General features: G+C 41.6%; 1 protein-coding gene and 1 non-coding gene across 2 annotated transcripts in view; one reads left to right on the top strand and one right to left on the bottom strand.

Annotated features, from left to right (window-relative positions):
- Positions 1-3691, bottom strand: part of Ccdc191 (coiled-coil domain containing 191) — a 65563-nt gene extending 61872 nt beyond the window's left edge. Inside the window, exons 1-2 of the mRNA XM_051149964.1 lie at positions 3602-3691; positions 1466-1504 (exon numbers count right to left, since the gene is read on the bottom strand). Coding sequence (XP_051005921.1) covers positions 1466-1504; positions 3602-3691 — 129 coding nt within the window. The remainder of the gene's footprint in view (positions 1-1465; positions 1505-3601) is intronic.
- A 3516-nt stretch (positions 3692-7207) lies between these two features.
- Positions 7208-7340, top strand: LOC127193501 (small nucleolar RNA SNORA84). Its single transcript, XR_007831143.1, has one exon. It is a non-coding gene; the product is annotated as a small nucleolar RNA SNORA84 (small nucleolar RNA).
- Positions 7341-12051: the final 4711 nt, after the last annotated feature.

The following is a 12051-nucleotide window of genomic DNA, read 5'->3' as shown; positions in this document are numbered from 1 at the left end:
ACAAGAGAGAATAATGAAAGTATAAAAGCCAAGAGTCCACACTATATATATCTCTCTGTAAATATTAGATAAGAAAATAAAATCATTCTATAATCAGAAAGGACTTCAGGGTCAAATAAGAACTTATTGATTTTTCAAGATGGGAGATATGAGGGCTGGATGGAGAAATACCCAGTGCACAAGATTTAGAGGAATGATAAAATCTGAGTCCAGCTGGCTGACAGCTGTATGAAGGAGGAAAGTCATAGAAATGACATAAAATGGAGTTTTCATTAAATCTCCCCCTCTAAAAGAGGTAGTAAGTAGGTGCGTGACTAAGGCCTTCAGAAACTCAGTAATGGGACTCTGGACACTGAGCTAGGGGTGTTAGAGGCCGAGTGGTCCTTCAGGAGTGGGCATTCATGATGTGACTTATCTTAGCGATTTTGAGATAGGGCTCCTGCGTGGCCAGGGAGTCTCCCTAGGCTGGTCTGGATTAATGAATGCCTCCCATCATATGCTTCCCTTATGTCCTTAATTCTGTCACCAGCTTTAAGTTAGCAAGTTATGCTCTACTGGACTATAAACTCTGGCCTGTGTCTCATTTTAGCTCTTCTACTCAACATGCCAAGCTTGTATTTAGTAGGTACTTAGCAAGTAATAAGAAATAAATACATTGCTTTAAAAAAATAATACAACTAGCCTGGGTTCTGTCTGGCCTGGTGCCCACAACACCTGTCAACTTAGACAGCATTTGTTGCAAATACTATTAGAAAGAATATTCTCTCAGAAACTACTATATGATTTTGGACTATGTGCTACACAAATAAACTGATTACAACAAATTGCTAAGCTGACACTCAGAGGCATGTCTCTGAAGTGTTTTCAAGGCACTTTTAATTCAAATGGAGCCAAAATTAAAAAAATAAATAAACAAACATCTCAGGACTAGACGATATAATAGGTCAGGACATCATTTACAGTAACAGTTTCTGTGGGGGGTTATCTAGCCCAACCCCCTCTCAATGGATGCTCAAACACACTCTTTACAAGTTGAACATTACGCGAAATTTTAGAGTTGACTCCAATACTACCAGTGATGGAAAGCATACTTCTTTATGAAAACTTACTCCATGTTTGGATTATTCTAGACATTAAAGAATTCTGGTGGTAGCCATGTAGCTTTTGCAATGGGTCCCCTTGTTAAAGTAACCACGGGACAGTCTTCCTTGTGTCTGAAGAAGGCTACCACAGCAGCTTTCAAGGCCTCTTTCTTCTTACTCCTGTGGAATTCCTATACTAGATGAATGGCATATCTGCCAACTTGTTTTTCTCATGAAAACCAACAGAATAATGAAAGCTGTATAAAACTGAGGTGGCATACACAATCACACGGGAACACCAGCACCCATGCATATGCACACTGGAGATCTGTCATCACGTCTGACTCTCACATCTTTTTCTATTTCCGATTCGAAAACCTTACCTTAGTCCAGTGCCCAACATTGTCAGGGTCAAACGAAGACTGTAAAAAACAGATACAAAACGTTAGTGCACAGCAATCACTTAATCAACACTACCATTTTGAGCTGTCTTCCCACCAAAGCATACGGAAACAGATCCTTTACCCTCTCCTCCAAACTTCTCACTGGCAAGTGCAGCACTGATTAGGAATGAAAACACAATAAACCACAGTAGAAGAAACAGGAAGTCTTGCCTGAGATATCCTTATTACTTGCTGTCTACACCTACCTTGAGATTGTAATGTAATTGGTCTGCAGTGTAGCCATTAGTTGTTTTTTTTGGGGGGGGGCTTGGTTTATTTAATGTTCCCCAGCGCTAAGAGTCAAGATATACTACATGTAATACTCCTCATGAAACCCACCCTAACATTGGTTGGTTCACCTAATTTTCTGCTTAAAGATTGCTATGGACCTTTCTCTCCTGTTTGCAGAAGTAGCCAGCCGCTTTCCTATCCTTCCTACACCTGAGATGCTAGGCCCACAAGAGTGGGGGTGTGGAACAGAATTACATTACTCAACTTCTACTGTTGCACCAAGCATAAAATGGAGAACAAATTCATCTCTACCCAGATCAGGCAGATATTAATCTGAAATGAGAAATCAAGATAGCATGGAGCCTCCTCTCCATTCTGTGACTCCTGGAAGCTTACAGAATTCTCTCTGATAATCACTGAGCAAATAGAGGCATTCGCTTTGCAAAAATATTCAGTTTTTTTTTTTTTTTAAACGATGGGACAACTAACCAGTTAGCTGGCACATGAACGTTGGTGGGAAAGTTATAACACTCTCACTCACCAAACTCTTCACCTTCAGCTCACCTTACTCACCACTAATGCCACTGTTCTGGCTGAGAAACTTTGTCACTGCAACAAAGAAAAAGCTGATGCTATTCAAACACAATTGAATTTCAAGGCATTCTGTGTTTTTACTTCCTTTATCCTCTAGACACTAATAATGAGCACTATCAGCAAAAAAAAAATAAAAATAAAAATCCTCTTTTTTTTTTTTTTGTAGTTCTAACTTGTCCTATTTTTTTTCACACCTTTCATCATCAAATCTATATTCATATGCTATTTTGGGCCCCATCTATTATGCAACTGACACTCTGCAGTTGGCGCAACCTCAGTTTCCACTCTCTAATGCTCCAGCCTATGCCCTCTGGTATCTGGAGCATGGTTTTCACGAAGTGGAATGTGCCCTGTGCACATAGCTGCTATATTTAGAATAACCCACAAGAATGAGGGCCCAGGCCCCCCACCAAAGCCACACATCTAGAAGATTTTTGTTGTTGTTTCTTTTTAAAGGAAAGTGCAACTGAGGGGTGAAAACAGCTGGTGAAACTGCCCTGTGGCTGAAAGTTGAATCCCCTCCACTTCAACACTTGCATTCACATTTAAAGCATTTATTTTTGTGACTGTTAAAGAGGTGTTCTAGAAGGCACACTCGGTGTGACTGTGACCTTGCACGTCACTTTTGTATGTTCCAAATTTAAAATGTCATTGTCGGGTTGGGTTTTTTGGCCCCCATGCCTTTAGGAGTGCACAGAAGAGGTAAGAAATAAAAGGAGGATCTATCTTGGAATGCTGGTGGAATTTAGAAAGAACATATGGATAAAGTATTGAGATATAACCACCTGGACTTCTGAGGTCATTTTAGATATCTGATGTAAAACTGGAAAGGGGGTTATATAAGGGATAATGGCAGAGAATTTAATGTGATGATTTAAAAAAATTTTTTTTTCCTTTAAAAGATCCCTTACCTCAGATTTGAAGGGAGAGGGAGAAATGTGCTAAAAGTTTCCTAAAATTGGTGGCAGAGATAAGGATTGGGGTCAAGTTCCCCGCACCCTGATGGGCACTAGCCGACTGCTCCATAGACAGAGCCTTACATGATGCAGCCCACAATAGTATTGAGTAGACAGACCCTAAGCCTCCCGGAACCACTCCTCCTAGGGTTGTGCTGGCTCTGGGGCGGGCATGGCCAGGTAAGGATGCCCCCGGGGGAAGAGTGAGGAAGCGCAGGGCGGGAAGCGGCTGGCTTCGGAACTGTGTAGCGCCTAGGGCCGGCCCATGTTCCACGAAGCTCCCGACTGGGATCACCTTGGGATTCAGCTTCCTCGAGAACCGTTGCCAGCGACTCAGCTTCATCTTCTTCTTTGAGGCGGACACTTCCTGGGACGATAGCAGCATCTTTCCAGACTCAGGCCTTGACTTTGGCCATAACAGTGACAACCGCTCCTCCTCCCAGGCTGCTTTCAGATTGTTCTGGGAGTTGTAGTTCCGCCATCTACCCATTAAACAAGGGTCGGACATTTCGGAACTACTACTCCCAGGAGGCATTGCGCAGACAGCTCGCGTTCGCCCAGTTACCATGGCATCGCTGGGGCTCCTTAGGCTTGGTTTAGCAGGGCCTTTGCCGAAGTCTGACGCTTGGTGATGACGTACGGCTTCCTGATTGGCTTTGCGGCGGAGACAGTGTGGGCCGCGAGTTCTAGGAGCAGGACACGTGTTAGCTCCTGCAAGGAGTTTAAGGGTCCTGAGAGTTCGGAGTGTTGTAATCTACTGGTGAGTGTCTCTTTTCTGTGCTTAGGGAGGGTGACTCGCGCCCACCTTTTTTATTTTGTTGCAGTGCAGTCTTGCTCCCCCTTCGTCCTTTCTTGGTTTCCTGTTGGTCTAGGCTTCTGCCAGCTCAGTCTCCCTAGTGAGATTTCCGGTCACAAACATCTAAGAATGAAAAGGACCTCCTTTCTCCCAGCCTCTGCCCGAGGGTGAGCTGCTTGGCTGGAAGTTTTTCTGAATTTCCCAGGTACTTGGGAAGGTATAAGAATAGCAAGGTCTAGAGCTCCAGGGATGGCTAACGGAACTAAGAGAAAATTGAACTGGAAGGAGTATGAACTTTCAACACAGGGCAGAAATTCAGAACTGGAATTTTGGACCCAGTTTATTTCTTGGCAATTCAGCTTACTTACTGGCAAAATGGGATTAGACCTAAACTCTGGGAGTATTGTAATGATTGAAAACCAATGCCCGGAAATGTAAACCAAACTTGAAACTTGGAAAGCTGTGCACCATAGACCTAGCACCTGCCCTCTCACTATTTTTAAAACGATTTAGTTATTTACTTTGCATATATGGGTGCTCTATCTACATATTTACCTGTATGCCAGAAGAGGGAATCAGATCCCAGTATAGATGGTTGTGAGTCACCATGTGGTTCCTGGGAATCGAACTCAGGAACTCTAGAAAACCAAACAGTTCTCTTAACCGCTGAATGGACCAGAAAGAACATAGTTGGACAGCTTGTGGTCCATTCAGCCTTGCAGCATCACAATGGTAGTTCTTTTGGAAGAGGTAGTTTCATGACTATTCTTTGGAAGAGGTGCCTATTTTTTTCTGAACAAAAAGCAGAGTTCAGAGAAATGCACATAAATATAGTATGCATCCATTTTTGGGGAACAAGTATGTTTAAGTGTTTGGGTGAGTATGGAGAAAGGCTATGGAGGCTGGAAAGATGCGTTAGAGGCAGAGGAGGGAGATGGGAAAAGAACAAGAACATTGCAGCAAAATGGGAAATAATCACAGTTAATATGGAAACATTGCACATGCTATTTGACAAATTTCCGTTTCTCCTAAGTCACCAGCCTATATTATAGTCTCTAAAAGTAGACTTCTGAAATTTCAGTACCAGCTCTGCCAGTTACCACTTGTAACTGACTGCTTTAGTCATTGTGCTCTGGCTGGGAAGAGACACCAGGACCAAAGCAATTGTTACAAAGAAGACGTTGAATTGAGGGCTTGCTTACAGTTTCAGAGTTTAGTCCATGATTGTCACGGTGGGGGAATGTGGTGGCTTGCAGGCAGGCGCTGGAGCAGTAGCTGAGAGCTACAGCCTAGTCCGTAGGCGGAGAGAGGGCTTTGTCATGGGCTTTTGAAACCTCAGCTTATTCCCAGTGAGACACTTTCTCCAACAAGTCCACACCCTTCTAACCCTTCTCAAATGGTGCCGCTCCCTGGTGACTAAGCATTCAAACACATGAGCCCATGGGGCGGTGGGGTGGCTCATTGTCTTTTAAACCACCACAGTAAAGCATAAAATTTACTATTTTATAAATTAGTAAGGAGAATTTACTAATTTATAAACTACAGGTGAAAATAGTATCTATGTTGTATTTGGTATGAGTGGTATTGTAGTTAATGTATAAAGCACAGTAACTACCCAATAAATGTAGCTACTAGAATTGTTAGGCCTTTCAGTGGATGAGATTAGTCTTGGTTGACTGTGATTAGTAACATTTAGACTGATTTGGTCATTTGCATTTGTGAGTTTTTTATGTTGTTGTTGTTTTGGTGTTTTGTTTATTTGTTTTGTTTTGGAAACAGGGTCTCATTCTGTATCCCTGTCTGGCCTGAATCACACTCTGTAGTCAGGTTGGCCTCAACTTTCAGAGATATGCCTGCTTTTCTGGTGCTGGCATTAAGGATATGTGCCAGCACACTCTACTGGCAATAATTTATTTGTTTTCCTCTATCTTTCTCTGTTTTCTTTTTAAGATTTACTTTTATTTTCTGTGTATGAGTGTATGTGTGTGTGTTGGTCAAGTGTACATGGTACCGTCAAATGAGAATAGGAAACCCAATCTTCTGGAACCAGAATTACAGACCATTGTAAGCTGCTATGTGGGTGTTAGGGACTAGTCCTGTTTCCTCTGCTCAAATAGGAAGTGCTTCTAACCACTGAGCCAATCCCCTAGCCCTGCTACTTTCTTTTCTTTTTTTAAAGATTTATTTATTTATTATGTATACAGTGTTCTGCCTGCATGTAACACCTGTAGGCCAGAAGAGGGCACCAGATCTCATTATAGATGGTTGTGAGCCATCATGTGGTTGCTGGGAATTGAACTCAGGACTTCTGGAAGAGCAGCCAGTGCTCTTAACCTCTGAGCCATCTCTCCAGCCCCTGTATTTTCTATTTTTGATACACTTCATTTGGTTTGTTTGTTTCTTTCTTTCCGTTCCTTTCTTTTAACCTTCATTGGATAATTGAAGCAGGTTTGGATAATGTATATTCTGTTATTCATTTTCTTGATGGCTATTCTAAACTCTTAACACATGTACCTAATAAAGTTTAATATTGTTAGTGTATATTTTCCCCTACTAAATAGGTTAAGAATGTTTGATTTAGAATATTTTAACATCCATCGTTCCTGAGTCAGCTTTGTGGATCGTATTGTTTCTATGTGTATATAATTGTTGACTCTATGGGGGAAGATATGGATGTTTAATAGTTACAAATTTTATAGTTTTCTTCCCCCCCCCAAAATATGATCATCTAAGCTTGCTGCATTCAGTTTTTTCAAATTTGGGACATCTTTCCTAGAAGACAGTCCGTTTGAGAAACGTTTTAAAATTCTTTCCTGGCAGATGAGGGGTAGAATGGCACCAGTAGTGTTAGGGCAGGCATTGTCAGAAATACAGATGTGCTCCCAGCCTGTCAGTTTTCACTGCACCCTAAGGGTTCGTCCTCAAGGCCCCTAAAGACGTCATCTGTGAAAACGGAAGTAGCTATGCAAGAGCTTGAGAATAAGTGAGAAGGGAGGCATGGCGATCAAAGCAAATACAACCACATTTGATGTCGTGGAGATATTGGTCTTGAACTTGGCTTGGGTTGCTGATTATGTCATTCCCAAATTATCTCCTAAAAACTACGCCCTGTGGTTGCTGGAGGCTGTTGTGCAGGTACAGCTTTCTAGTGGATACAGTGGGCCAGAGAAATTCTTTGATTTAAGCATGGGAGCTGTTTCTTCTCAGCAGCTGCCATAGCCCGGTCATTGGTACATTATTAAAAAACAAAAAACAAAACAAAGCAACAAACCCCAACTATGTACTTGAGTGTATATTTATGTCTATATTGCATACATTAGTACATAATAAAGACTTGTCTATAAGAACATTACAAAACATTTCAATTAGAAAACATAACATTGATCGATGATTGAGGACAGGAAGTATTGGTTCTAGCTTTGGGGGAAAGGTTCATTTTATGTTTTTGAATGTTGATTTCCAGCTAAGCTGCATTTTCCAGGACCAGTTCAGTGGGTAAAGGCACAAGCTGTCCTCTAATCTCCACACTGAACATGCATAAATAAGCGTAATAAATAAAATTTTAGTCCATTTTCAAGTGCTGTACATTTTTCATTTATATTTCCTGAGCCAGGCTCTCAGTATGGAACCCAGGTTAGCCTCCTGCACCCGCCCGTGTCTGGAGCACTGGTGTCACCGTCAAAGCTGGTTGGTCCTTAGATTCCCAGTGTTGATTCCATCATCACTAAATAGAACCACTGACAACATGCAGTTCCCTTTTTGAAAGTGTTTTTCATTTTTTCTGTGAGTTTGCCCTTTGACAATTTTAATTATCATAAGCTGGATGAAACTTAAAAAAAAAAATCCAAACAGCTCAGCTCATGGAGAGGATTCAATATGCTAAGCTGAGGGATTTGATTTTGATTTTGAACTTTAAAATTCTGGGAATCAACCATCCCAACTAAAGGACTGTATCACACAAAAGCCAATCTCTGCATCTAAGCTGGTGGCTGATGTTCTCAAGGGGTCTTTAACTGTGAATATCAACCCCATATGTGTTTTCCCAAATGAAGGGAGGGGGTGTCATACTAAGATCAAATAATCCAAGGGGTGTCTGGCAGGACTCACCTGTGTAGCATTGCGGAACTTCGCTGCAGCCTTGGTTTTGAATGTACGGCTGTACTTCGTGTGCCATCATGACTCCAACAAATGCTGTCCCAGACACCTCAAATTCAATCCTGTGTGTCTTGTGAATTGTCATGCTTTAATCCACATACAAAGCTATCTGCCCTTATAGGGAAACATTGACAATTATAAAAATCAAAATATTAATCAACTCTGAAAAATATTCAAGGTACGCTATATCTCACATATTAAGCCAATATTTTAGCCTTCATGTAAAATAAACAAGCACATTTCATTAGTCCGCAGATTTGCTTTGATCTTTTTACATTTGTGTGTGCACACATGTGTGGAGACCTGAGGTCAGGAACTCTTCTCCATCCTTCCACCTTGAGGCAGGGTCTCTCAAACCTAAAGCTCACCAGTCAGCTTCTCCAGCCAGCTGACTCTGGAGTACCCTTGCTCTGCCTCCTGCGGCTGGGATTATAGGCAGGCGTCATGCCCACCTTCCATTTACAGGGGCTCCGGGGCTCCAAACTCCTGTCCTCCTGTCCAACGCAAGCGCTTTAACCATTGAGCCGTCTCCTCAGTCCTTTCTTATTTAGAGAATGGTAAACTCATGTATACTGGAGATGCGTTTTTTCTTTACGATTTGCTAGTAATGACTTTTTGTACTTATTTTATGTAACATACGTTTTGTGACAGCCTCTTTGGCATAAGGGGGTTGTGAACAGAAAATGTGCAAGCAGCGGTGCTCAGTGTTACCAAGAGCTTACAGCGACATGGCTGTGTTTCCTTCAGTCACATCTAGATGGGAACGGGTGGCAGGGAGGATGAACTCGGGGTTGACGTAGTTATGCCCAAGGCCCTCCTGTTGCATGATGGGGACTCTAGACTGAGCCTATTCTTCCCTCGGGGGAGGATGAACTAGGCCTTCCCCAAGAGGAAAGTGAGTCCTGGAAGCTGAGAGTCCAGGCTCCCAGGTTTAATGTCTCTGTACTTTTGAATGATGCCTGGTCATTTTTGAGCAATGCCTCTGAGAATGGGTTTCTTTATATTGAGAGAACTTGTGACAATTGCCTTTGTGAATGTAACTGTTACTTATCTAATTCTCTTTGCACCCACTATTTTTTTAAGCTTCTTGTATGGGTCTTCAGGGCAATCAGGCACTTATTGACCCATTTTCCTTAATCTGACTTTGTTGTTTAGTTCCAATTTTAAAAATTGCTCTTGGAGTTGCTGGCTTGAGTTTCAGTTTTTAAAAAAATCTAAATTTTGCATGGATTAAGTTTTGCTTTGCACTTTGGCTTGAGGTTAGAACACAATTTCCAACCATTTTTGCAGTGGTCCTACACATAGCTCAGCCATTTTGTTCTATATATTTGTGCAAAACATTTGCCTTTCCTTGTATGACTTATTTTATTTAACAATGATCTCTAGTTCCATCCATTTTCTTGAAAGTGACATTACATAGTTTTTCCTGTGGTTGATAATGTATGCTTTCTCTATCTATTCTTAAGCTTTACTTTTTACATATTAATTCAGTTATTGCTCTGTGAAGGGTCTTATTATCTTTCTGAATTTAATTTGAAAAGCACAACTCCTGCACATGTAACAACTCAAGCAAGACATTTTCTGAAGGGGAAGATGAGCAGACTCTGGGTTTCAGGAGCTGGGCCTTCTGAAGTAGCTCCTTCCCCTTCTTCTGGTCTAGATGTGCACTGCTCTTACCTTGCAGCAGCATGGCTTCACAGCGCTGCTGGCTTAAAATAGCTAAGTACATAAATTGAGTTTTAGACAATAAATAAGAATATGATTCTGGTGTAGAATTTTCTAGGTTACACTCACTCTTATTAGCCTGTAGTAATGTTTTTATAATGTTGTAGGATGGGTTTTCATCCTTTAATAGTTTAAATAGCTGTCAACAAGGTTTTGCTTTTTAAAAATAGCTTTATACTATTCACTGTTAAAACAGTTTCCTCCTAACAGTTATTTCTAATAGCATTAATTTTTTGATATGACTAAATGTTTACTGATAAGATGAGAAACTAAATGGAGTTGAGACAACTGAGAATAAAAATGAGATTGAGTTTAGAAAAATTAGAGGTATTTATACCCTCTGTTTTAAAAGTAATGTTTTAAGTCTTTGAGAATTTCATACAACATACCTTGATCAGATTCACAGTCCCCCCCCCCTTCCTCCTGCTCACCTCCCCCCCTTCTTGTCTTCTCTCCACCTTAGTTTTTAAGGCAGGCTCTTTGACTGAATGTGGGACTCCCTGGTTTGTCCAGTCCTGCAGGCCAGTGAGTTCCAAGCATCCGACAGCCCCCTTTTCCACGTGCCCCTCCCCCAGCTCTAGGGTTATGGGCACTCACTGATGTGCAGCTTTTACGTGGGTCCTGGGGTCTGGAATCAGGTCTTCATGGTACATGGCAAATGCGTGGCCCACTGAGCTGTCTGTCCAACCCCAGTAGCAGCAGTTTGTATGTTTCTTCATTGTGCCTACTTGAAATGATGTTTTAGTCAAAGGAAGTTACTTTTATTCATAAACATTTATAATTTATGATTTATATGATGTCTCTTTCGAATATACAGAAGATAATTTATTCTGATGTCTAATATTCTTATGATTATAGTAAGTCTTATTTAAATATAAAAACTTAGTTCTTAAGTATAATACTAGTGTTTCCAGATGCCTTTTTTTTTTTTTTTTGTTTTTGGTTTTTTTTGTTTTGTTTTGTTTTGTTTTGTTTTTTTTTTGGTTTTTGGTTTTTTGAGACAGGGTTTCTCTGTGTAGCCTTGGCCATCCTGGACTCACTTTGTAGACCAGGTTGGCCTCGAACTCACAGCGATCCGCCTGCCTCTGCCTCCCGAGTGCTGGGATTAAAGGTGTGCGCCACCACGCCCGGCTCCAGATGCCTTTTTTAAAACCTCATGTGAATGCTTGTTTTTCTGGTGATATCTCTGTGTATGTGGAGAGTGGGCAGATGTGTGTCCATGCTAATCGAGGTCAGGAGACAACATCTGTCATTCATTAGGCCTGGGCCACCTTTTTTGAGACAGGGGTTTTCACTGGTCTGGTTCTAGCAGATTAGGCACCTAGCTCCCAGGGATGCGTTTGTCTCTGCCCCTCAGACTAGGGTTACAAGCATGTACTCCTCCCAAACGCCTAGCTTTTAAAAAGTGGCTTCTGGCGATTCCGCTCAGGTCCTTGTACTGGCAGGGCAATCCTTTTACTTCCTAAGACGTCTGTCCAACTGTTGGGTTGTGTCTTAAACAGCGATTCTCTTAGAAAGTAACGCATTAGAAGATAGGCTCAACAGTTGCAGTTTAACACATAATTACAATAAATCATTTACTAATAAAACTTGGAGGAGCGGCTGAGGGGATGATTCATTTTGTAAGTCCTTGCTGGGCTATCAATAGGATATGAGTTTGGATCCCCCGCACCCATACAAATGCCTGGCATGGCTGTTGTGCACCTGTAGCTCACCACTAGGGTGCTGAGATGGTGGGTGTGGGGAGCCGGGGACCTTGCTGGCCTCTGCCATCTATGCATTTGTGAGAGTGAGCACTCACACAAACACATGCACACCAAACCTTGGTCTGGTCCAGGTGGCAAGAATTACTAAGGATCCTTGAAGTAGCGGTGTATTTATAAAATGTTGATATGTCCAGTGACATTTAAAATGTTTTTAAGGTTTATTTTTATTTATTATTATGTGTACAGTTCTCTGCCTGCATGTACACCTGCAGGCCAGAAGAGGGCATCAGATCTCATTATAAACGTTTGTGAGCCACTGGGAATTGAACTCAGGATCTCTGGAAGAGCAGTTAGTGCTCTTAA

This window comes from Acomys russatus, chromosome 8 (assembly GCF_903995435.1).
Source record: "Acomys russatus chromosome 8, mAcoRus1.1, whole genome shotgun sequence".
In the NCBI taxonomy this organism is placed as follows: domain Eukaryota; kingdom Metazoa; phylum Chordata; class Mammalia; order Rodentia; family Muridae; genus Acomys; species Acomys russatus.
Note: the sequence above shows the minus strand (reverse complement) of the source record. Positions and strands in the feature narration are given on the sequence as shown.